At 47.7% G+C, this 25,950-nt stretch overlaps 1 protein-coding gene across 1 annotated transcript in view; it reads left to right on the top strand.

Annotated features, from left to right (window-relative positions):
• The window catches only part of UTRN (utrophin), a 1,025,654-nt gene that overhangs the window by 351,164 nt on the left and 648,540 nt on the right, over nucleotides 1–25,950 (top strand). Inside the window, exons 32-35 of the mRNA XM_075339520.1 lie at nucleotides 5,527–5,700; nucleotides 5,895–6,050; nucleotides 7,540–7,710; nucleotides 24,910–25,093. Of these exons, the coding sequence (XP_075195635.1) occupies nucleotides 5,527–5,700; nucleotides 5,895–6,050; nucleotides 7,540–7,710; nucleotides 24,910–25,093 (685 nt within the window). The remainder of the gene's footprint in view (nucleotides 1–5,526; nucleotides 5,701–5,894; nucleotides 6,051–7,539; nucleotides 7,711–24,909; nucleotides 25,094–25,950) is intronic.

Genomic DNA, 25,950 nt, shown 5'->3' with positions numbered 1-25,950 from the left:
AAGACCAGAGACGCTCAGATTCTTGGAGGTCTCAGTCACGCCCAAAAAGGACAGCCGGAGGAACCGTTGCCAAGACGGCGTCCTCCTGACTTGCGGTCTCCGATTCCCACACCCGCGGTCGGTGGGAGGCTTTCCCACTTTGGCGACATTTGGCTGTCACGCGTCAAAGACCGTTGGGTGAGGGATATTCTGTCTCACGGGTACAGGATAGAGTTCAGTTCTCGTCCGCCAACTCGTTTCTTCAGAACTTCTCCACCACCAGACCGAGCCGATGCTCTGTTGCAGGCGGTGGCCGCTCTAAAGGCGGAAGGAGTGGTGACCTCCGTCCCTCTTCAGGAACAAGGTCACGGTTTTTACTCCAATCTGTTTGTGGTCCCAAAAAAGGACGGATCGTATCGACCCGTCCTGGATCTAAAGTTGCTCAACAGACACGTAAAAGTCAGGAGGTTCCGGATGGAATCCCTACGCTCCGTCATAGCCTCAATGTCTCAAGGAGATTTTCTAGCATCAATAGATATCAAAGATGCGTATCTCCACGTGCCGATTGCACCAGAGCATCAGCGTTTCCTACGCTTCGTCATACACGACGAACACCTACAGTTCGTAGCGTTACCTTTCGGTCTGGCAACAGCCCCCCGGGTCTTCACCAAAGTCATGGCAGCAGTAGTAGCTGTTCTGCACTCGCAGGGTCACTCGGTCATCCCGTATCTAGACGACCTGCTTATAAAGGCACCCTCTCAAGAGGCATGCCAACACAGTCTGAAGGTGGCACTAGACACTCTCCAGAGTTTCGGGTGGATTATCAACTTTCCAAAGTCTCATCTAACCCCGACCCAATCTCTGACTTATCTTGGCATGGAGTTTCATACTCTCTCAGCGATAGTGAGGCTTCCACTGGACAAGCAGTGCTCGCTACGGACTGGAGTGCAATCTCTCCTTCAGAGCCAGTCGCACTCACTGAGGCGCCTCATGCATTTCCTAGGAAAGATGGTAGCAGCAATGGAGGCAGTCCCGTTCGCGCAGTTTCATCTGCGCCCTCTACAATGGGACATTCTACGCCAATGGGATGGGAAATCGACGTCCCTCGACAGGACTGTCTCCCTCTCTCAGACTGCCAAGGACTCTCTGCGTTGGTGGCTTCTCCCCACCTCATTGTCACAGGGAAAGTCGTTCCTTCCCCCGTCCTGGGCAGTGGTCACGACGGATGCGAGCCTATCAGGGTGGGGAGCGGTGTTTCTCCACCACAGGGCTCAGGGGACGTGGACTCAGGAAGAGTCCACCCTGCAGATCAATGTTCTGGAAATCAGAGCAATCTATCTTGCCCTGCGAGCCTTCCAACAATGGCTGGAAGGCAAGCAGATTCGGATTCAGTCGGACAATTCCACGGCGGTGGCGTACATCAACCACCAAGGGGGAACACGCAGTCGCCAAGCTTTTCAAGAAGTCCAGCGGATTTTGACGTGGGTGGAAAGCAGAGCGTCCACCATATCCGCAGTTCACATCCCAGGCGTGGAAAACTGGGAAGCAGACTTTCTCAGTCGCCAGGGCATGGACGCAGGAGAATGGTCCCTTCACCCGGACGTGTTTCAGCAGATCTGTTGCCGCTGGGGGACGCCGGACGTCGATCTGATGGCGTCACGGCACAACAACAAGGTCCCAGTTTTCATGGCACGGTCTCACGATCACCGAGCGCTGGCGGCAGACGCCTTGGTTCAGGATTGGTCGCAATTCCGACTCCCCTATGTGTTCCCACCTCTAGCATTGTTACCCAGAGTTCTCCGGAAAATCAAGTCCGACTGCCATCGAGCCATACTCGTCGCTCCAGATTGGCCAAGAAGGTCGTGGTACCCGGATCTGTGGCATCTCACGGTAGGCCAACCGTGGACATTACCAAACCGTCCAGATTTGCTGTCTCAAGGGCCGTTTTTCCATCTGAATTCTGCGGCCCTGAACCTGACTGTGTGGCCATTGAGTCCTGGATCCTAGCGGCCTCAGGTTTATCTCATGAAGTTGTTGCCACAATGAGACAGGCTAGAAAACCATCCTCAGCTAAGATCTATCACAGGACATGGAAGATATTCTTAGCGTGGTGCTTGGCTCAAGGGTTTTCTCCCTGGCCATTTGCATTGCCAATTTTTCTTTCCTTCCTGCAGTCTGGGTTGGAAAAAGGTTTGTCGCTTAGCTCGCTTAAGGGTCAAGTCTCCGCGCTATCCGTATTCTTTCAGAAGCGCTTGGCACGGCTTTCTAAAGTACGCACGTTTCTCCAAGGAGTTTGTCATATCGTTCCTCCTTACAGACGGCCATTGGAACCCTGGGATCTGAACAAGGTTCTCATTGCTCTCCAGAAGCCGCCTTTCGAGCCTTTGAAAGAGGTTCCCCTTTCTCGGCTTTCACAAAAGGTAGTTTTTCTTGTGGCGGTCACGTCTCTTCGAAGAGTGTCCGAGCTAGCGGCGTTATCTTGCAAATCTCCCTTCCTGGTGTTTCACCAAGACAAGGTAGTACTGCGTCCAATTCCAGAGTTTTCTCCCAAGGTGGTTTCTTCCTTTCATCTCAATCAGGATATCACTTTGCCATCTTTGTGTCCGCATCCAGTTCACCAATTTGAAAAGGGTTTACATCTGTTGGACCTGGTGAGAGCACTCAGGATTTACATTTCTCGCACGGCGTCTCTACGCCGTTCTGATGCGCTCTTTGTCCTAGTCGCTGGTCAGCATAAGGGATCGCAAGCTTCCAAATCCACCCTGGCGCGGTGGATCAAGGAACCAATTCTTCACACATACCGTTCTGCTGGGCTTCCGATCCCATCTGGACTGAAGGCCCATTCTACCAGAGCCGTGGGTGCGTCCTGGGCATTGCGGCATCAGGCTACGGCTCAGCAAGTGTGCCAGGCGGCTACCTGGTCGAGTCTGCACACATTTACCAAACACTATCAAGTGCATACCTACGCTTCGGCAGATGCCAGCCTAGGTAGACAGGTCCTTCAGGCGGCGGTGGCCCACCTGTAGGAAGAGGCTGTCTGACAGCCCGTTCATGTGGTATCTTTTTACCCACCCAGGGACTGCTTTTGGACGTCCCACTGTCTGGGTCTCCCAATTAGGAGCGAAAAAGAAGAAGGGAATTTTGTTTACTTACCGTAAATTCCTTTTCTTCTAGCTCCAATTGGGAGACCCAGCACCCGCCCTATTTGTTCTTAGGGTTTCGTTTTTCGGGTGCACATGTTGTTCATGTTGTTTCTTAAGTTCTCCGATCTTGTTATCGGATTGAATTTGTTTTTGAAACTGTTATTGGCTTTCCTCCTTCTTGCTTTGGTACTAAAACTGAGGAATCCGTACTCCTACGGGAGGGTGTATAGCCAGAAGGGGAGGGGCCTTACACTTTTAAGTGTAGTTCTTTGTGCGGCCTCCAGAGGCAGTAGCTATACACCCACTGTCTGGGTCTCCCAATTGGAGCTAGAAGAAAAGGAATTTACGGTAAGTAAACAAAATTCCCTTCTTTTTGAAAGGTTCTTGTGATTATAATATACACCATGTGCACAATTATTAGGCATTTTGTATTTTTATTTAAGACTAGCTGTAGTACCTGGCGTTGCCCAGGATAGTAACTGTCTCTCTGTCTCTCTCCCACTGTCCCTCTTTCACAGTCTCTGTCAGTCTCCCTCTTTGTCTGTCTCTTTGTCTCTGTCCATTTCTCTCTCTATCTGTCTCTCTGTCTGTTTGTCTGTCTCTTTGTCTGTCTGTCAATGTCTTTCTGTCAGTTTCTCTGTGTGTCTCTGTCTGTCACTTTCCCTGTCTGTCTCTTTCCCTGTCTGTCTCTGTCTCTTTACCTGTGTGTCTGTCGCAGTCTGTCTCTCTATCTGTCTCTTTATCTCTCTGTCTGCCTCTTTCCCTGTCTGCCTCTTTCCCTGTATGTCTCTATCTGTTTCTTTGTGTGTCTCTCTGTCTCTATCTGTCTCTTTCCCTGTCTGTCTCTTTCCCTGTCTGTCTCTTTCCCTGTCTGTCTCTTTCCCTTTCTGTCCCTTTTTGTTGAAAGTTTTGCTAAGTAATAAAATCAACATATTCAACGAAAATTATCCACATCCAGTACGCAGACTGGGTAAATAAAGTTATCAATTTTAACATCTAAATCATTTATTAGAGATAATAACAGATAAACAATTTGTATTTTTCATGAATAATGTTATTATTGACAAACTACAATGCTATGGGTCAGTCCAAAAGTTTTAAGAACCTGAAATCCAAGTCTTTTCCTTTTATCATGTTTGACGGAATAAAGAATCCTTTTTGATGCTACTTTTTATTGAAGTGCTCATTCCTTTTTATGGACTTCCATGTGATTGGAGATAAAATTAATTTGATCATGATCTATAGACGTATTGATGCTACCAGAAGAGGCTCCAGGGCTCTTTTTGATGCCATCGCTGCTGCGTTGCTACATGGTCGCTGGTGAGCTGTCAAACAGGCAGATCTCACCAGCGACCAGTGACCAGCCCCCAGCCAGCAGCAACGTGCTGCGCTTGCACGGAGCCGGCGTCTGGAAGCTGCGGACACTGGTAACTAAGGTAAACATCGGGTATGGTTACCCGATGTTTACCTTAGTTACCAGCGCACACCGCTTCGCTTAGCGTGTGCAGGGAGCAGGAGCCGGCGCTGGCAGCGTGAGAGCTGCGGAGGCTGGTAACGAAGGTAAATATCGGGTAACCACCTTGGTTACCCGATGTTTGCCTTGGTTACAGCTTACCGCAGGCTGTCAGACGCCGGCTCCTGCTCCCTGGACATTCAGGATTGTTGCTCTCTCGCTGTCACACACAGCGATGTGTGCTTAACAGCGGGAGAGCAACAATAAAAAAACGAACCAGGGCTGTGTGTAACGAGCAGCGATCTCACAGCAGGGGCCAGATCGCTGCTCAGTGTCACACACAGCGAGATCGCTAATGAGGTCACAAAAAACGTGACTCAGCAGCGATCTTAGTAGCGATCTCGCTGTGTGTGAAGTACCCCTTACTCATCTCTACCATGCCAGATTAATCCTTGAATGATGTATATCAGTCAATTATCTCTACATAGAGCTCTCTAAATCTTTCTTGGTAGCATTACTAATCTCCACAATGCCAGATTGAACCTTGGATCATGTATATGAGTCAATCCTCATTACTATGAGCCCTCCAAGTTTATATTGGCATTACTCATCTCCACAATGCCAGATTAAGTATTTTCTTTTTCCGCCAAGTCCTCTTAGGTGCTTTTCAGAACAACAACTCTCTATAGAGTTTCCTATTTATGGTGTCTACTCCTTTCTTATTTCTCCTCTCATTTCTCTTTTTATCCTAATCTGGAGTATCTTCCTTTCCGTCTTTTTACTCTCAGAACTCCTTATGGCTACTTAAGACCCCCTGTGTGGGGATTGTTAAGATTGACACTCTGCTGCATTATTGCTGTATTTTATTTGTCTTCATTTGTATGTGTTATACAATAAAACTCTTCTTTGAAACCAAAAATGACATTTTCTGATTCCCTTTTATTTCCGCAGAGGAAGCTGCGTGAGGTCTCTACGAAGTTTCAGCTGTTCCAGAAACCTGCCAACTTTGAACAGAGGATGTTGGACTGCAAACGTGTCTTAGATGGGGTGAAAGCTGAGCTTGGTGTGCTCAATGTTAAGGATACCGATCCTGAAGTCATACAGAAGCACATGGATGGTTGCATGGTAACTGTCTTCTTCTTAAGGTTATCCACGTAATTTGAGAATAACCTCAATAGTGAAGGCTTTTGACGTAAATGTTGCAAATCACATAATAGTCCTCATACAACTAACTAGTGCTTCTTCTATGCAGACTGGGGCATGATCTTGTAGTCTAGTATACATTTTACATAGCTTAAGATCATAAACCCTTCTTTCAGAAATTGTACAAGACTCTGAGTGAAGTGAAGTTGGAAGTCGAGACTGTCATAAAGACAGGAAGACAAATTGTTCAAAAGCAGCAGACTGATAACCCCAAGTTAATGGACGAACAGTTAACAGCGTTAAAACTTCTCTATAATGACCTTGGTGCCCAGGTAAGGCTATATAGTCCCATGTAAGTATTCTCTGATGTGTCAATGTATACGTTGAAAAAATTCATAAGTTAGCCTGTCTATAATTATTTATGGAACATAGGACAGTTAGTAGTAATAATTGCTTTAAAGTAGGGTTCTCCAACCTAGGGCCTATGATGTGTCTCAGGTTGGTACATTAGCAACAGGCCTAATTAACAGCTATGAAGAGCAGGTCTCCCGATGTTGACGTTTTTGAGGAGCCTTGCACAGACGGGAAGACCTGAGACCTGGGTGATCATATACTGGCCTTGGTAAAAGATGATACTGCAAGTTATAGAAGGTTTTTGAAGCTAGATACCATAGTGTGGTGGGAGTGCTTTATGCCAGAATACCAGAAGTAGGTAGGGAAGGAAATACCGGATCTAGTTATACTGCTTTGGAGTAATTTCTATAATAATAGTTGTCATTTTACTGGTAATGGGCGCTCTGGGTCTGACTACTATGGGGAGAGGAAGAGCAAGAGCTGGATGTCACTACGCGAGGTGGGTAACGGGGACATCAATGTAGCTTGCGCCCACTGTCAGAGCTGAATGTGGGTCTAATTGTGACTTTCATGGTAAGAACGGACCAAGACCACAGCTTTAAAGCGTACCCCTAATGATGGTGACAGACATATTCCTTTGATGACAGCACCACTTTTCTTTTGGCATGTATCATCTATGGTGCCCAAACTTTAGTAGTTAAAATAATTTTTGCATTGGCATTAGAAGCCAATGAGAGATGGAGTCTGAGGAGCCATTGAGCTCAAATCTTAACATTTCTCTCTGACTGATTGAGATTTAGTATTCAGGGTATCGATGAAGAAGACCACCTGGGAAGCTGGCTGCCAATCCCCAATAATTGTATTAAGTAGTCATTGCATTTTTTAATAGCAGAGTTGTGATGTGAAAGCAGGCAGAATTGGCAGGAGAGATATTATCTTGATGTCCACTTTTTTTACAGCCTATTTTTCTGCCATCACCTTTCTTAATTGGGCCCCCCTTCAATTCCAAGTTAAATGTTAGCTTTCATTTCTTCAGATTTAATGATCCTGAAATGACCATTTTCAGCAGTCCTCACTTCGGCCATAGAAGAAGTTGGCTTGAGGCTATATTTCTGGTACAATTAAGTGGCTGCTTCTCCTGTGGCTTCTCAGTATGCCCAAGTTTCTAATCATAAATTGCACAAGTCTTTAGTTCTGTATTTGATTTTCCAGTGAACGGCTCATTGACGGACACAGTCAGTCTCTGAAAAATATGTGTAGAAGTTTTGTTTTTAGATCCATGGTGCCTGACGTTTTATTGCCTCATTATAGCTTTTATGTCAGATAAATGGACTTTGTCTGTTGGCGCAGAAAATATAACCGAGAAAATAGGCATCGCCTTAATCAGTGATCTAAGGATTGATTTTAATAAAAATAGAAATGTAATTTGTCACCATTTGTAGTCTTACTGGTCTCGGTGCTTTGTAGGTAACAGAAGGGAAGCAAGACTTGGAACAAGCTATTATGTTATCTGTGAAGCTGAGGAAAGAATCCGCCTCCTTGTCTGAATGGCTTACTGCTACCGAATCTGAGCTCATTCTGAAGTCCACTACCGACAATGTTTGTACTGATCTGGATGTTGAAATTGCCTGGGCGAAAGTAAGTACACACTTCTTCCTATAGCAGATAAAATATGCCTCATGTAATACTTCTGATGTGCTTGGGAACTGAGCAGAAGATGTATGTATATTGACCATCTAGCTAGCTCCTCATGGGCGTATCACTTCCTAACCCCTCCTCCAACAGGAGCAGCATTGTCACTAAGTGATGTTACTTTAAAGGAGTATTCCCATCTCCAAGATCTTATCCCAATATGTAGTAGGTATAATAATAATATTAGCAAATTCCTCCAATTATAAATGTAGTATAGTTCTCCTGATATAGCCGTGTCTCCTACCGTATGTGCAGGGCATTGCAGCTTGGGTATCTATAGTTACAATGACTAGCAACTAACTAACTTTCTCTATATGAGTGGTCGTAAACATGGATACCTAAGCTACTGTAATGCCCTGCACGTGAGATATGAGACATGGCTTATCAGGAGAACTATACTACATTCTAATTGGAGGTATTTATTTGCTAATATTAGGATTAGTACACCTACTGCATATTGAGATAGAATCTTGGAGATAGTGGGTGGCTTTGCTCACACTTCTCTTAGACGAAATATTAATGTTCGAGGAAAATGTCAGAACTTCAGCCCATTAGTGGCTACAGCACTCACGTGGTGTAACAGTGTCATGCAAGCACCAGGAAAAATGCCATACCATACTCACCTCACATACCAGTGCTAGAATGACATTGGTACGGGAGGTGAGTATGTTATTTTTATTTTACACTGGGGAGTTTAGCATGTAAGAGGGTGTTGTCTGAGTAGTGGAGAACCCTTTTAATAATTATAATTGAGTTTCCATAGGCAGATGTCTGTTATCTGATGCATTTTTATATATATTATAGTTACGCTGCATATAAAGATCGCAAACACATTTACCTACTTTTATTCAGTATACTTATTGCAAAAGTGTGACAGCATAGATAGGTGTGCTAAATCTGTCCACCCTCACTCACTCCTCCCCCTAAAACAATATACTTAAAAGGATTGCTTTTCAATTTTTTTTGTTTGGCGCACACAAAATTTGATCACGCTGTTACCCGCAGTGCGAGCTGATCAAACACTGCAAGCGGCTCGCACTGAGCTGAGCATAACCAAGCACAGAGATGCTCGCGCGAGTGGTTTCCATTCATAAAGCGCCCAAACTTTGTTTTCGTGGAAAAGTCTGAGTTTGTACAGAACACTGATCTTCAGGTTGGCTCATCTCTAGGGTTTATTAATTACATCACGAACTGTAAGCGATTCATACAAAGGTTATAATTATCATCAAACTTTATCTTTGCGATGTAGAATTCATAGCAACATTCTGTGTATACAAATTACATTCAGTTGGCTGGAATATTCATGTATTCATGTTGATGTTCGAGGAAAATGTGAGAACTTCAGCCCATTAGTGGCTGCAGCACTCACGTGGTGTAACAGTGTCATGCAACATATTGTTGCTTGGGCCAATTACTGTTTTATCACTGATATGTATATTTTTTCTATACATTTGTTATTTCTTTGTCGCTCCATTGGGAGACCCAGACAATTGGGTGTATAGCTTCTGCCTCTGGAGGCCACACAAAGTATTACACTTTAAAAAGTGTAACCCCTCCCCTCTGCCTATACACCCTCCCGTGGACCACGGGCTCCTCAGTTTTATGCTTTGTGTGGAAGGAGGCACACATCCACTCATGCATTCTCATACTTAGTTATGTCGGTTGGAAGAAAAGAGGAACCCCACGGGGTCCCCGGCATGTCCCCTTCTCACCCCACTATGTCGGCGGTGTTGTTAAGGTTGAGGTACCCATTGCGGGTACAGAGGCTGGAGCCACATGCCGTCTCCTTCACCATCCCTTAGCGGCTCTGGGAGAAGTGGGATCCTGAGCGGTCTTCCATTTGCTGGGGCCGTGCTCCATCCGCAGCCCCTGAGGGAACCTGCCGGACCGGAGCCTCTTCAACCCCAGGGACCGGGCCCTGCAACTTAAAGGTACTCTGTATCCCTGTCGGGGATCGTACAGAGAGCGCACCTTCTTCCCGGGAGCCGCGGTAGTTTTAAAACTAAGGGGGCCGGTGGACTTCCGCGCCGACCGTGCCTGCTTGTCGGGCGCGGCCTCAAATTTAGTCCCTGGCTTCACCGCGGCCTAGTCGCAAAAATCCCGCCCCGGGCCTGCCTGTCAGGGGTAAGGGCGGGTTCTCCGGCATGACGTCGGATGTGAGGGCTGGAGCATCCTGCATGTCTTCCTCCCCCCTCACTGACCACTGTGGGGACCCCAGATTCCCGCTCTTGGCTGGCGCCGCCCTCGGCTCCACTCCTCTTCTGAGAGCTCCGGCGGCCATTTTCTGGCATTCTGCCGGTGGATGCTTCTCAGTGAACAGCTCAGCAGCTCCGGGGGATCCAAGGCAGGGAATCTGGAGGACACACTCCGCTCGTTAGCGGTCGGTAAGCCGCACCGGTCACCCGGTGCTGGCCCCCCTGGGGTGCCGGTATAGATACATATATATATATATTTATACAATAGATATATATATATCTGTTCGGTCAGTCCGTATACCTTGGTCCCTATATACCCTCAGTTGGTCACTCTCCTAGGAGACAACAGCATGTCGTCCACAAGGAGCAAAACTACTAAGGCACAGGTTTTTTTCGCGGCCTGTACCTCTTGTGCGGCTATGTTGCCTGCGGGATCCACGTACCCTCACTGTGAGCAGTGTTCGACTCCTGCCACACTTGCTCAGCCGGAACCTCGGGCACTGGGGGGCCCCTCGGCTCAGGTAGACCCCTCTGCTCCCCCTGAATATGCAGGGACAGAGTCACAGGGGTTGGCCTCTTTTGCTGAGAAACGTTCTCAGTCCCTTTCTCAATCCATGGCACAGTCTATGGACAAATGGTCTGCTAGGCTCCTGGAGGCATTGCAATCCAGACCGGACCCTTCACAGGCCCCGGTTCCTGTTAGCTTGTCTCCTCCAGGCCCCTCTCGGTCCGCGCCGCAGCGCGCTCCCAGGTTGGCCCTTAGGTCTCAGGCGGAGGACTCCTGCCCGGACCGCAGTCCCAGACCGGCAAAGCGGTCTCGCTGGGACTCTTCCCCGTCTTCCTCACGCTGCTCGGAGGACTCTCAGGAAGACGAGGCGGATGTGGGAGCTCAGGGCTCTGACCCTGACGTCGCCCTTAACCTTGATACACCTGAGGGGGATGCCTTAGTAAATGATCTTATCTCATCCATCAACCAGGTGTTGGATCTTTCTCCCCCGCCTCCTCCTGTGGAGGAGTCGGCTTCTCAGCAGGAGAAACACCAGTTTCGGTTCCCCAAGCGGACGCGAAACACGTTTTTTGATCACTCTAACTTCAGGGATGCTGTCCAGAAGCCCAGAGCGGTCCCGGACAAGCGCTTTGCTAAACGGCATACTGACACGCGTTATCCCTTTCCATCTGAAGTTGTTAAGGGCTGGTCTCACTCTCCCAAGGTGGATCCGCCAGTCTCCAAATTGGCTGCTAGATCCATTGTGTCTGTTGCAGATGGCTTATCCCTGAAGGATGCCACTGACAGACAGAGCTCTTGGTGAAGTCCATCTATGAGGCCACGGGCGCGTCTTTCGCCCCGGCCTTTGCCGCTGTGTGGGCTCTCCAAGCGATCTCGGCTTGCCTGGCTGAAATTAATGCTGTCACACGGAATTCTGCTCCGCATGTTTCGTCTTTGACTTCCCAGGCATCTGCCTTTTTGTCCTACGCCATGAACGCCGTCCTGGACTCCGCTAGCCGGACGGCTGTAGCATCTGCTAACTCCGTGGCAGTCCGCAGGGCCATGTGGCTGCGCGAATGGAAAGCAGACTCGGCTTCCAAAAGGTTCTTAACTGGTCTGCCTTTTGCTGGCGACCGTTTATTTGGCGAACGATTGGATGAAATTATTAAGGAATCCAAGGGAAAGGAATCCTCCTTACCCCAGTCCAGACCTAAGAAGCCTCCGCAACGAAAAATACAATCAAGGTTTCGGTCCTTTCGTCCCTCCGCCAAGCCACAATCCTCCTCGTCTAACAGGCCGGAGAAAGGCCAGAGGAACTCCTATGCATGGCGGTCCAAGTCACGCCCCCAAAAGGCCGCAGGAGGCACTGCCTCCAAGACGGCCTCCTCATGACTCTCAGCCTCCCCTAGCCGCATCCTCGGTCGGTGGCAGGCTCTCCCGCTTTGGAGACGCCTGGTGGCCACACGTTCAAGACCGATGGGTGAGAGACATTCTGTCTCAGGGTTACAGGATAGAGTTCAGCTCACGTCCTGCGGCTCGTTTCTTCAGAACCTCCCCGCCCCCCGCTCAGGCCGAGGCACTTTTTCAGGCAGTGGACGCTCTGAAGTCAGAAGGTGTTGTGATCCCCGTTCCCCCTCAGGAACGTGGTCGCGGCTTTTACTCCAACTTGTTCGTAGTGCCCAAAAAGGACGGGTCATTCCGTCCCGTTCTGGACCTCAAGCTACTCAACAGACATGTGAGAACCAGACGGTTTCGGATGGAATCTCTCCGTTCAGTCATCGCCTCGTTGTCACAAGGAGACTTCCTGGCATCGATCGACATCAAGGATGCTTATCTCCATGTGCCGATCGCACCCGAACATCAACGTTTCCTGCGTTTCGCCATCGGGGACGAACACCTCCAGTTCGTCGCATTGCCCTTCGGCCTGGCGACAGCCCCACGGGTTTTCACCAAAGTCATGGCATCCGTCGTGGCGGTCCTACACTCTCAGGGCCACTCGGTGATCCCCCTACTTGGACGATCTCCTAGTCAGGGCCCCTTCTCGGGTGGCGTGTCAACAAAGCCTTACCGTCGCTCTGGCGACTCTCCAGCAGTTCGGGTGGATCATCAACTTCCCGAAATCCAAGTTGACACCAACCCAATCACTGACTTACCTTGGGATGGAGTTTCACACACAGCCAGCGTTAGTCAAGCTACCACGGGACAAACAGCTTTCTCTGCAGGCAGGGGTGCAATCACTTCTTCGGAGTCAATCACACCCCTTATGGCGCCTCATGCACTTCCTGGGGAAGATGGTGGCAGCTATGGAGGCAGTGCCGTTTGCACAATTTCATCTACGGCTGCTCCAATGGGATATTCTCCGCAAATGGGACAAGAGTGCGGCTTCCCTCGACAAGAACGTCTCTCTTTCCCTCGCGACCAAAACATCACTTCAGTGGTGGCTCCTACCCACATCTCTGTCGGGAGGAAGATCTTTCCTGCCCCCAACCTGGGCTGTGGTCACCACGGATGCGAGCCTGTCAGGTTGGGGAGCGGTTTTTCTCAACCACAGGGCTCAAGGAACCTGGACTCCGACAGAATCGTCCCTTCAGATCAATATTCTGGAGATAAGGGCAGTATATCTAGCCCTATTGGCTTTCCATCGGTGGCTGGAGGGCAGGCAGATCCGAATCCAGTCGGACAACGCCACTGCCGTCGCCTACATCAATCACCAAGGCGGCACTCACAGTCGTCTGGCCTTCCAGGAAGTCCGGCGGATTCTGTAGTGGGTGGAAGACACAGGCTCCACCATCTCCGCAGTTCACATCCCGGGCGTAGAAAACTGGGAAGCAGATTTTCTCAGTCGCCAGGGCATGGACGCGGGGGAATGGTCTCTTCACCCAGACGTGTTTCGGGAGATCTGTCGCCGCTGGGGAACGCCGGATGTTGATCTCATGGCGTCACGGCACAACAACAAGGTCCCGGCCTTCATGGCACGGTCTCAGGATCACAGAGCTCTGGCGGCGGACGCGTTAGTGCAGGATTGGTCACAGTTCCGACTGCCGTATGTGTTTCCCCCTCTGGCAATGCTGCCCAGAGTACTACGCAAGATCAGGTCCGACTGCCGTCGCGCCATTCTCGTCGCTCCAGACTGGCCGAGGCGGTCGTGGTATCCGGATCTGTGGCATCTCACGGTGGGTCAACCGTGGGCGCTCCCAGACCGCCCAGACTTGCTGTCACAAGGTCCGTTTTTCCATCTGAATTCTGTGGCCCTCAACCTGACTGTGTGGCCATTGAGTCCTGGCTCCTAGCGTCTTCAGGGTTATCTCAGGATGTCATTGCCACCATGAGACAGGCCAGGAAGCCAACGTCCGCCAAGATCTATTATAGGTCTTGGCAAATCTTCCTGTCCTGGTGCACTGCTAACGGTCTTTCTCCATGGCCGTTTGCCTTACCCACATTCCTTTCATTCCTTCAATCTGGAGTGGACAAGGGTTTGTCCCTCGGCTCTATCAAGGGCCAAGTGTCGGCGCTCTCCGTGTTTTTTCAAAAGCGTCTAGCCAGGCTTCCGCAGGTCCGTACGTTCCTGCAGGGGGTCTGCCACATAGTTCCACCTTACAAACGTCTGTTGGAACCTTGGGACCTTAACAGGGTCCCGACGGCTCTTCAAAAGCCGCCTTTTGAGCCACTGTGGGATGTCTCTCTCTCCCGTCTTTCGCAGAAGGTGGCCTTCCTAGTGGCAGTCACGTCTCTTCGGAGAGTGTCTGAGCTTTGGTTCTGCGTCCTGTCCCGGAATTTCTCCCTAAGGTGGTATCCCCTTTTCATCTAAATCAGGATATCTCCATGCCTTCCTTTTGCCCTAATCCAATTCACCAGTGTGAAAAGGATTTGCACTCTTTGGATCTTGTGAGAGCACTTCGGTTCTACGTGTCTCGCACGGCGCCCCTGCGCCGTTCAGACGCACTCTTTGTCCTTGTCGCTGGCCAGCGTAAGGGCTCTCAGGCCTCCAAGTCAACCTTGGCTCGGTGGATCAAGGAACCGATTCTCGAGGCCTACCGTTCTTCTGGGCTTCCACTTCCTTCAGGGTTGAAAGCCCATTCTACCAGAGCTGTAGGTGCATCCTGGGCTTTGCGGCACCGGGCGACGGCTCAGCAGGTGTGTCAGGCAGCTACGTGGTCTAGTCTGCACACTTTCACGAAGCACTATCAAGTGCATACCTATGCGTCGGCTGACGCCAGTCTAGGTAGGCGAGTCCTTCAGGCGGCGGTTGCCCACCTGTAAGAGGGGGCCGTTTTTTGGCTCCTTCGATTGAGGTATTCTTTTACCCACCCAGGGACTGCTCTTGGACGTCCCAATTGTCTGGGTCTCCCAATGGAGCGACAAAGAAAAAGGGAATTTTGTTTACTTACCGTAAATTCCTTTTCTTCTAGCTCCTATTGGGAGACCCAGCACCCGCCCCTGTGCCCTTTGGGCTACTTGTTCTTTTGTGTACACATGTTGTTCATGTTGAATTGTTCTTATGGTTCATGGTCTTCAGTTCTCCGAACATCCTTTGGATTGAATTTACCCTAGACCAATTTATAAGTTTTCTCCTTCCTGCTTTTGCACCAAAACTGAGGAGCCCGTGGTCCACGGGAGGGTGTATAGGCAGAGGGGAGGGGTTACACTTTTTAAAGTGTAATACTTTGTGTGGCCTCCAGAGGCAGAAGCTATACACCCAATTGTCTGGGTCTCCCAATAGGAGCTAGAAGAAAAGGAATTTACGGTAAGTAAACAAAATTCCCTTTTTTTTTTATATAGTTTTATTTTTTTCATGTTCTATGTAGTGAAGGGTAACTATTTATGTTCAGATTATTAGTAACAAATCCCAAAGTACTATTCTGGTATTCATCTTGAATAATGAACCTAATGCAAGTCAATCTTTTGGATTTGTTACAAATAATCCGAACAGGAATAGTTACTATTAGCTCATCCCTAGTTATATGGCATATTGTGAATGGTCATATTGTGATATATCCTTTTATACAGTCATGGCCAAAAGTTTTGAGAATCCTACAAATATTAATTTTTACAAAGTCTACTGCTTAAGTTTTTCTAATGGCAATTTGCATATATTCCAGAATGTCATAAAGAGTGATCAGCTTAACAGCAATTACTTGCAAAGTCAATATTGGGAAAGAAAATGAACTTTAACCCCCAAATCACATTTCAACATCATTGCATTCCTGCCTTAAAAGGAGCAGCTAACATTGTTTTAGTGATTGTTCCATTAACACAGGTGTGGGTGTTGATGAGGACAGGCCTGGCGATCAATCAGTCATGATTAAGTAAGAATGACAACACTGGACACTTTAAAAGGAGGCTGGTGCTTGGTATCATTGTTTCTCTTCAGTTAACCATGGTTATCTCTAAAGAAACACGTGTAGCCATTATTGCTCTGCATAAAAATGGCTTAACAGGATAGAGTATCGCAGCTACAAAGATTGTACCTCAGTCAACAATCTATTGCATCATCAAGAACTTCAAGGAGAGAGCTTCCATTGTTGCCAAAAAGGCTCCAGGGTGCCTAAGAAGGACCAGCAAATGCCAGGACCGTATCTTAAAACTGTTTCAGCTGCGGGATCGGACTACCAGCAGTGCCGAGCTAGCTCAGCAATGGCAGCAGGCTGGTGTGAGTGCTTCTGCACGCACTGTGAGGTGGAGACTGCTTGAGCAAGGCCTGTTTCAAGGAGGGCAGCAAAGAAGCCACTTCTCTCCAGAAAAAACATCAGGGACCGACTGATATTCTGCAAAAGGTAAAGGGAGTGGACTGCTGAGGACTGGGGTAAAGTCATTTTCTCAGATGAATCCCCTTTTCGATTGTTTGGGACATCTGGAAAACAGCTTATTAGGAGAAGAAGAGGTGAGCGCTACCACCAGTCTTGTCTCATGCCAACTGTTAAGCATCCTGAAACGATTCATGTGTGGGGTTGCTTCTCAGCCAAGGGAATCGGCTCACTCACAGTCTTGCCTAAAAACACAGCCATGAATAAAGAATGGTACCAGAATGTCCTCCAAGAGCAACTTCTCCCAACTGTCCAAGAGCAGTTTGGCGCCCAACAATGCCTTTTTCAGCATGATGGAGGACCTTGCCATAAAGCAAAGGTGATCACTAAATGGCTCATGGAACAAAACATAGAGATTTTGGGTCCATGGCCTGGAAACTCCCCAGATCTTAATCCAATTGAGAACTTGTGGGCAATCATCAAGAGACGGGTGGACAAACAAAAAACAACAAATTCTGGCAAAATGCAAGCATTGCTTATGCAAGAATGGACAGCTATCAGTCAGGATTTGATCCAGAAGTTGATTGAGAGCATGCCAGGGAGAATTGCAGAGGTCCTGAAGAAGAGTCAACACAGCAAATATTGACTTGCTGCATTAACTCATTCTAACTGTCAATATAACCTTTCGGTACTCATAATATGATTGCAATTATATTTCTGTATGTGATGTAAACATCAGACAAACACAATTAAAAACCAGAGGGCAACAGATCATATGAAAATATAATTTTGGTGTCATTCTCAAAACTTTTGGCCATGACTGTACACTGACAAGTAAAAGGGTAACAATGTTTTGAACTTTTGACTATTAAGGGGGCTATACACGAAGAGATATCGCTAGTCATGTCGCTAGCGAGCGTACCCGCCCCCGTCGCTTGTGCGTCACGGGCAAATCGCTGCCCATGGCGCACAACATCGTTAGGAGCCGTCACACGGACTTACCTGCCTAGAGATGTCGCTGTGGCTGGCGAACCGCCTCCTTTCTAAGGGGGCAGTTCGTGCGGCATCACAGCAGCGTCACTAAGCGGCCGCCCAATAGAAGCGGAGGGGCGGAGATGAGCGGCCGTAACATCCCGCCCACCTCCTTCCTTCCTCATTGCTGGTGGCCGCAGGTAAGCTGTAGTTCATCGTTCTCGAGGTATCACACATAGCGATGTGCTGCCTCAGGAACGACGAACAACCTGCGTACTCAACAATCAACGATTTTTTGAAAATGAACGACGTGTCAACAATGGACGATTTGGTGAGTATTTTCCATTGTTAACAGACGTTCGTTGGTGTCACACACAACGACATCGCTAGCGATGCCGGATGTGTGTCACGGAATTCGTGACCCCCGGCAATATATCGTTAGATACGTCGTTGCGTGAGCCTTTAGGCGCCATATCTCACCATCAACTACAGCTTTGACTGCGAGACTACCATAAATTTATAGACAATCATCTTGGCTATCTCATCCATAAATTTGACTTTCACCCTTTTGGCTGTGAAACAATCTCTTATCATCAGGCTTCCTCCACTGAACTTGACACTTCCTTCAATTTCTCGATCCGTTAGTCTCTTTTTAACTTGTTTCTTCCAGACCCATTTGCACCCATCAGAGCTTTGTCTATTAACTTTCGTCTCATTGCTCCAAATCACCCGTTTCCAATCTTCTACTGTCCACTTTTCATACTTTTTTGCAAACGCTTCCTAAGACGATATTGATGTTGCTGCTTTTTCACCTTTTTTCGGTCCAACATTACAGACTTGTCTAATGTGCATTGCACGGTGGTTACTTGGATGTCTGTGATCTCACTATTAGGAAGCATACGCGCCACCCCCAGTGCTGTGTTTGTCACTTCAGAACTGATCGACCTTGTGATTAGCCAACTTGTTGACTTTGATATTTTGCCTGGACGTCCACTTCTTGGCTTTTGAATGGATGGACAGACTTCATTTCATATTCTTCCAACTGTCATAGCACTAATATGATGCAGATTGGCAATTTTTTTGGCCAAGAGACAGCTATCAATGAACTGGATGATGCTGTTTGTCTTTTCTTGGGAAATCTTCTTCATGGCTGCTCCTCTATTCAAACCAGTGACCTTTCATTTGGGAAGCAACCAAATAAAACACTGAGGTATTAGGGAATTTGAAAACAGCTTGTAATTTGTAGTATACAGGAAGTAAACATTTTTTTCTACTACCTGTAGCAGTAACAATACAGTAACATGACAAGAATTTGCATAACTAATCATATGTTAATTAGCTGCACGTCTGATTTATGTATGAGATAATCAAGATGATTTTCTATAAAATGATGGTAGTATCATGCTCAAAGCTGTAGTGGATGGTGAGATATGGAGCATGAAAATCAAAAGTTTAAAACATTGTTACCCTTTTGCTCATGTAACAGCCTTCTTGGGAGGTATTTTTTCTTTCATATTGCGTAATGCAATAAATATATACAATAAGTACAGCATATAAATATATTTTTGCAGCAATCTGAGAGTCGTCAACTTTCTATTTCTAATCACACTTTTTTTTGCCATTGGGTATTTGCGTTTCTGCCAGAAATCTCAGTGTTAGGCCCCCTTCACACGTCCGTGAAAAACACGCACGTGTGTTACGGGCCGTTTTTCGGGTCCGTGTCCTGTTTTTGTGTCCGTTTTTATGGTCCGTGTGGCATCTGTGTGAATTGCGTATGCTAGCCGTGTTTGTGTGTAGAACGTCCGTGTGTGCGTGTGGAATGAACGTGTATGTGTACGTGGAATGTCCGTGTGGAATGTCCGTGTGTGTGATGCACAATGTCTTTTATAAATGTCGGCTGACAGCCGACAGAGTTGCGCGATGAGAATGAACTCGGGTGAAGTTCACCCAACTTCATCCTCATACCGCGGCTCTGTCTGTGTCGAGTACTGATTAGCGGTCACCTATGAAGGATTCACCGGTGACCGCTAATCCCCCGAGTGACAGAAGTTTCCCCCCCTCTCTCATACTCACCGATCCCCGATCTCCGGCGCGGCGCTGCACGGCATTCACACGGCTGCGGCGGCTTTTACTATTTTGAAAAAGCCGGCCGCTCATTAAACAATCTCGTATTCCCTGCTTTCCCCGCCCACCGGCACCTATGATTGGTTGCAGTGAGATAACCCCCCACACTGAGTGACAGGTGTCTCACTGCACCCAATCACAGCAGCCAGTGGGCGTGTCTATACTGTGCAGTAAAATAAATAAATAATTAAAAAAACGGCGTGCGGTCCCCCCAATTTTAATACCAGCCAGATAAAGCCATACGGCTGAAGGCTGGTATTCTCAGGATGGGGAGCCCCACGTTATGGGGAGCCCCCCAGCCTAACAATATCAGTCAGCAGCCGCCCAGAATTGCCGCATACATTAGATGCAACAGTTCTGGGACTGTACCCGGCTCTTCCCGATTTGCCCTGGTGCATTGGCAAATCGGGGTAATAAGGAGTTATTGGCAGCCCATAGCTGCCACTAAATCCTAGATTAATCATGTCAGGCGTCTCCCCGAGAAACCTTCCATGATTAATCTGTAAGTTACAGTAAATAAACACACACACCTGAAAAAATAATTTATTAGAAATAAAAAACACAAACATATACCCTGGTTCAACAATTTAATCAGCCCGAAAAAGCCCTCCATGTCTGGCGTAATCCAGGATGCTCCAGCGTCGCTTCCAGCTGTGCTGCATGGAGGTGACCGGAGCTGCAGAAGACACCGCCACTCCAGACAGCTCCATGCAGCAAATGAAGACAGCCGCGCGATCAGCTGAGCTGTCACTGAGGTTACCCTCTGTCAACGCTGGATCCAGTGACAGCGGGTAACCTCAGTGACAGCTCAGATGATCGCGCGGCTGTCTTCATTAGCTGCGTGGAGCTGACAGGAGCGGCGGTGTCTTCTGCTGCTTTTGTCACCTCCATGCAGCAGAGCTGGAAGCGACGCTGGAGCATCCTGGATGACGCCGGACATGAAGGGCTTTTTCGGGCTGATTAAATTGTTGAACCAGGGTATATGTTTGTGTTTTTTATTTCTAATAAAGGATTTTTTCGGGTGTGTGTGTTTATTTACTGTAACTTACAGATTAATCATGAAAAGAATCTCGGGGAGGCGCCTGACATGATTAATCTAGGATTTAGTGGCAGCTATGGGCTGCCATTAACTCCTTATTACCCCGATTTGCCAACGCACCAGGGCAAATCGAGAAGAGCCGGGTACAGTCCCAGAACTGTCGCATATAATGTGTGCGGCAATTCTGGGCGGCTGCTGACTGATATTGTTGGGGTGGGGGTCTCCCCATAATGTGGAGCTCCCCATCCTGAGAATACCAGCCTTCAGCCGTATGGCTTTATCTGGCTGGCATTAAAATTGGGGGGACCGCACGCCGTTATTTTTAATTATTTATTTATTTTTTACTGCACAGTATAGACACGCCCACCGGCTGCTGTGATTGGGTGCAGTGAGACACCTGTCACTCAGCGTGGGGGCGTGTCTCACTGCAACCAATCATAGGAGCCGGTGGGCGGGGAAAGCAGGGAATACGAGATTGTTTAATGAGCGGCCGGCTTTTTCAAAATAGTAAAAGCTGCCGCAGCAGTGTGAATGCCGTGCAGCGCCCCGCCGGTGATCGGGGAACGGTAAGTATGAGAGAGGGGGGGGGGGACTGATCGACAGACTGTGAGAGAGGGACAGACAGACAGAGAGACCAACAGAGAGACCGACCGACGGACTCAGGGAGATTGACCGACATACAACAGAAATAGAAAGAATGGCCGACATCACTAGAAATAAAAACACCAAACGGACACGGACTATAGGTAGATGCATACGTGTTTACTAACGTGTGTGCACATACCCATAGACTTTCATTGTGTCCACGTGTGCGTGCTCCGTGCAGATAACGGACATGCATCCGTGCAAAACGCAAACACATACGGATCACGGACACGCACACACGGACATAATGAAATAACGCACGTGTGACCACAATCATAGATTAACATTGGTGCACGTTTGTCCGTGTCTCCGGTATATACGGAAACGGAACAAACACGCACGTGTTTCACGGACGTGTGAAGGGGGCCTTAGTGGGATTTTTTTTAATACACGTGTGTTCCCTATCCGATTTTCGCTTGGCATAAAATACATAAAAAAAATCTAAAAATTTAATATTTTTTTTGTAACATGCGTAATCATTCAGTCGCTTTCAGGCCTCTGGTAGCGTTTACACAGGCCGACAGTCTCTTTGTGAATACAGGAAGCTTTATTACAGCTCATTTCATTTTACCTTGAAGTTTTATGAACAGCCTTTCTCTGGATAAAGGTGACAATAAGCGAAAACAGTCCACTCATCAGTATAGGCTCACCTGTTTAACAGTAAAGCGCAGTCTCATTCTCTCAGGTTCTGTCAGAGAGACCTGCACCAAGAGGGCCTTCCACCTCTCAAGGGCAGACAGCAACTGAGACAGCTGACCTGCCCTAAATAGTCCCACCAAAACCTGGAATGGAGGTATGGGAACGGCTAGTCCCACTCAGCTCTTCTGGCCATTCCTAAAACTCAGATCTCAAAACCGGGCCCATTTTAAGAAAAAATAAAAACCTCTCAGCATTATCTGTACAGGAACCTGCTTTTCCAGGTTATACATCACCAAGGCTAGCTTTCGTGATTATATATCATTATGTGTTCACTTGGCAGCAGTATGCATGGAGGGATTGTCCCTTGACAGCAGTATCTATGTTGGGATTGTCACTTGGCAGCAGTATGCATGGTGGGATTGTTACTTGGCAGCAGTATGCATGGTGGGATTGTCATTTGGCAGCAGTATACATGGAGGGATTATCACTAGGCAGCACTGTGCATGGAGGGATTGTCCCTTGACAGCAATATCTATGTTGGGATTGTCACTTGGCAGCAGTATGCATGGTGGGATTGTTACTTGGCAGCAGTATGCATGGTGGGATTGTCACTTGGCAGCAGTATACATGGAGGGATTATCACTAGGCAGCACTCTGCATGGAGGGATTGTCCCTCGGCAGCAGTATGCATGGAGGGATTGTCCCTCGCCAGCAGTGTGCATGGAGGCATTGTCCCTCGGCAGCAGTATACATGGTGGGATTGTCATTTTGCAGCAGTATGCATGGTGGGATTGTCACTTTGCAGCAGTATGCATGGTGAGATTGTCACTTGGCAGCAGTATACATGGAGGGATTGTCCCTTGGCAGCAGTATGCATGGTGGGATTGTCATTTGGCAGCAGTATGCATGGAGGGATTGTCCCTTGGCAGCAGTATGCATGGAGGAATTTCCCTAGCCAGTAGTATGCATGGTGGGATTGTCACTCGGCAGCAGTATACATGGAGGAATTTCCCTAGCCAGTAGTATGCATGGTGGGATTGTCACTCGGCAGCAGTATACATGGAGGAATTTCCCTAGCCAGTAGTATGCATGGTGGGATTGTCACTCGGCAGCAGTATGCATGGAGGGATTGTCCCTTGGCAGCAGTATGCATGGAGGGATTTCCCTAGCCAGTAGTATGCATGGTGGGATTGTCACTCGGCAGCAGTATGCATGGTGGGATTGTCACTCGGCAGCAGTATGCATGGAGGGATTTCCCTAGCCAGTAGTATGCATGGGGGGGATTGTCTCTTTGCAGCAGTATGCATGGAGGGATTGTCCCTTGGCAGCAGTATGCATGGAGGGATTTCCCTAGCCAGTAGTATGCATGGCGGGATTGTCCCTCGGCAGCAGGTCTTCTAGGAGAGAAGCACTTGGTACATGCAAGTGATGCCTCAGTTTTATCTTGTCTAAATTTGAAAAGAATTCAACAGAAAAACCCTACATTTTCTTCAGTGTGGGAGCGGAGGCGTACAGAGGACCAGCAGAATCCTGTGCACTAGAATGAGACCCTTATCAGCCTTACGCGCTCTGAACCGAAGCCTCGCTTTGTGGGTTAAGCTCTTTTATCTCTGCAGTCTTTCCCGGTGTAGTAGGAATCGCTGGTACATCAGCATTAATTGGGCCGAGATTTCTTTCTGAATTATGAGTACACAGCAAAAACAAATTGTGCCTGACTTATTAAATGACTTAATTATAACTCACTTGTGGCTTAGCTACACCAGGATGCAAATGACTCTTGGATAATGAATCTTTAATCGCTTCAAATTGCAAATTGCACGCTGCATAAATTTCAGTGATGGATATTTACTGACGAGGTTTATATTAACGTTTTGCTTTGTACTTTAAACTGTGTTGATTGGGGAATTTTCTGATATTTTTAGAACTATTTGTTTCATCGACTTTCTAAATTCTGCATGGTGTGCATCCTTGAGTTACCCTCCAACCATTCAATGCCATACATAAAGCCCACCTATGTACTGATTTATCATTCAAGCAGTAGACTCACCATCGTGGTGGTTTTTGTTGTATAGTTTACAGTATATTATATCCTGTATCTATACCTACTTTTATACTTAGATTCACAAGCGTCATCAATTCCTATAACTCTACACTAAGCCATTTTTTTATGAATAAGTGTACTATTTTATTTTACAAAGGGGTTTGTCTTTACAGTCAGACTGTCAGAAGTGATTGGACAATGACAGAGTGTGTGAGAACACATCCTCTATTGGTAACACCCATTTGTCATTGTACGATTCAGAGATGCTCCTTTCATATTGTTTTGTGGAGAATACAAATATTAATTAAACAGAATTGTCAAGAACACTGACAGGTTGTGTTTAAAGAGGTGATTCACTACTCTGCAATAGTGGCAACATCCCTGTAAAACTGATAGGAAAGATTTTTCTAACTACCTTGTTCAGCCAATTCTGCCTCTGAGCGGGGCTATTGCGGCCCGCTCATCCCCATGAAGTGACCCCCAGGCTCCGTGACCGCTGAGATCTGGTGATGTCATGTCAACTTCCAGTTGACCTGACATCACCAAGCCAGACCCCAGTCTTTCTGAGTGACTGGACTGTGGGCGGTGTTTCGCCGCTCATCACATGTAGCATCACTCCTGCTGCGGTGCTCTGCAACGAACGAGAGTGAGCGCGAGATGCTGAGCTATAAAGAGCAGTGAAACTCAGGGAGACTGGGGCCAGGCTCGGTGATGTTGGATCAACTGGACGTTGACGTGACATCATCGGATCTCAGAGGTCACGGAGTCCAGGGGTCACTTCATGGGGATGAGTGGACCACAATAGCACCGCTCAGAGGCAGATTTGGCTGAATAAGGTATTTAGAAAAAGCCTTCTCTATCGGTTTTACAGGGATGTGGCCACTATTGCAGAGTGGTGAACCACCCCTTTAGGATAAGGTTACACAAAGTCTTGCAACATTTTGTTGAGTTGGGGGTTTATACTGGATTATTTCATGGTAGAGATTTATGAAATATGGCATCAAACATACAAATACACGCAAACAGACGTATACACATCAACCGTCAAAGAAAAAGGGACAGCATAACATACCCATATGTCATGTGGTACTTTAAATGTTTTCAATAGTTTTAAAAAGCTGTGCTGAAATTGAAGAAAGCATATGCATTTAGGGGAATGGAAGAGTTCTCCATACTCTTAGGCAGGGTGTGATGAAAAAAGCCAGAGTTTCAAAGGTTTCTCTGCATGCTCTGAATAATGTGGCCTGCTCTTTATCTAGAATGTGCTGAAGGAGCTTGAGAGGAGAAAAGCTGATTTGAACAGCGTAACGGAAAGCAGCGCAGCTCTGCAGTGCCTGGTGGAGGGAAGTGAGAACATCCTGGAGGAAAAGCTGTGTGTCCTTAACGCTGGCTGGAGCCGAGTCCGCACCTGGACGGAGGATTGGTGCAATACATTATTGGTAAGTGCCCTGCAACTCTGTGATGATGGAATGTCTCATTTCACCTATCATTTAGTTTGTGTTACTGTACAGGGCTGCTATTGGTATGTTTTAGTCCACAAATCTGATGTAGTCAAACTCCAAGTGTACATGTTCCTCTCCCAATGACACAGGGATCAAGACATTGAGTATGACCATATTCTTGTCATAATGAGGTCAGATAGCTTGTTAGTTGGTAGTTCAAGTGTTGAGACCCGACTAAGTGCTGAAACGAAGTGACGGAAGCAATTCACTGAGTTGTTTCCCTTCGGCTTTGCTCAGCTCCTTAGAAAGGTGAGGTTTACAAACAAATAAGATTCTTTTGGCTGGTACATTTCTAATATCAGCTATCTGATAGAGAGTGCTGAAGACCAGCCAAATGCATCACTCAATCTCCGGTGAGCCCATACTTGGTACAGCCCCTTTAAGGTGTACTTTATGGGAGCTCTTTTACTCTTAATGGTTCTTGAGCTTCTCTGTTAGGGTATGTGCACACGATCAGGAGCAGCTGCATCCTGGACGCGGTGGTTCCTGACTTGCAGGGCTGCGAGTGTCCTCCTTCAGGAGACCGCAGCTGCTTGTGCCCACGATCAGGGTTCAGGGCGCTGCATTCTCTTGCTGTGTTCTCCCTGCAGAGAACGCTTCTGACTTCACGGCAAAGAATTTACATGCTTGCAACTCGGAGAGCCCCAGCACAGGTCAGTTTACGCTGCGGGCAGTACACGCACAGTGGGCATGGGATTTCTAAAAGTCCCATCCCCTGTACTTGTACTGTAGAATACAACGTTTTGGATGCAGCTGAATCATGATGCATCTAAAACGCTGTAAACCCTGATCGTAGGC

This window comes from Anomaloglossus baeobatrachus, chromosome 3, assembly GCF_048569485.1.
Source record: "Anomaloglossus baeobatrachus isolate aAnoBae1 chromosome 3, aAnoBae1.hap1, whole genome shotgun sequence".
Classification (NCBI taxonomy): domain Eukaryota; kingdom Metazoa; phylum Chordata; class Amphibia; order Anura; family Aromobatidae; genus Anomaloglossus; species Anomaloglossus baeobatrachus.
This window is presented reverse-complemented; position numbering and strand designations above follow the sequence as displayed.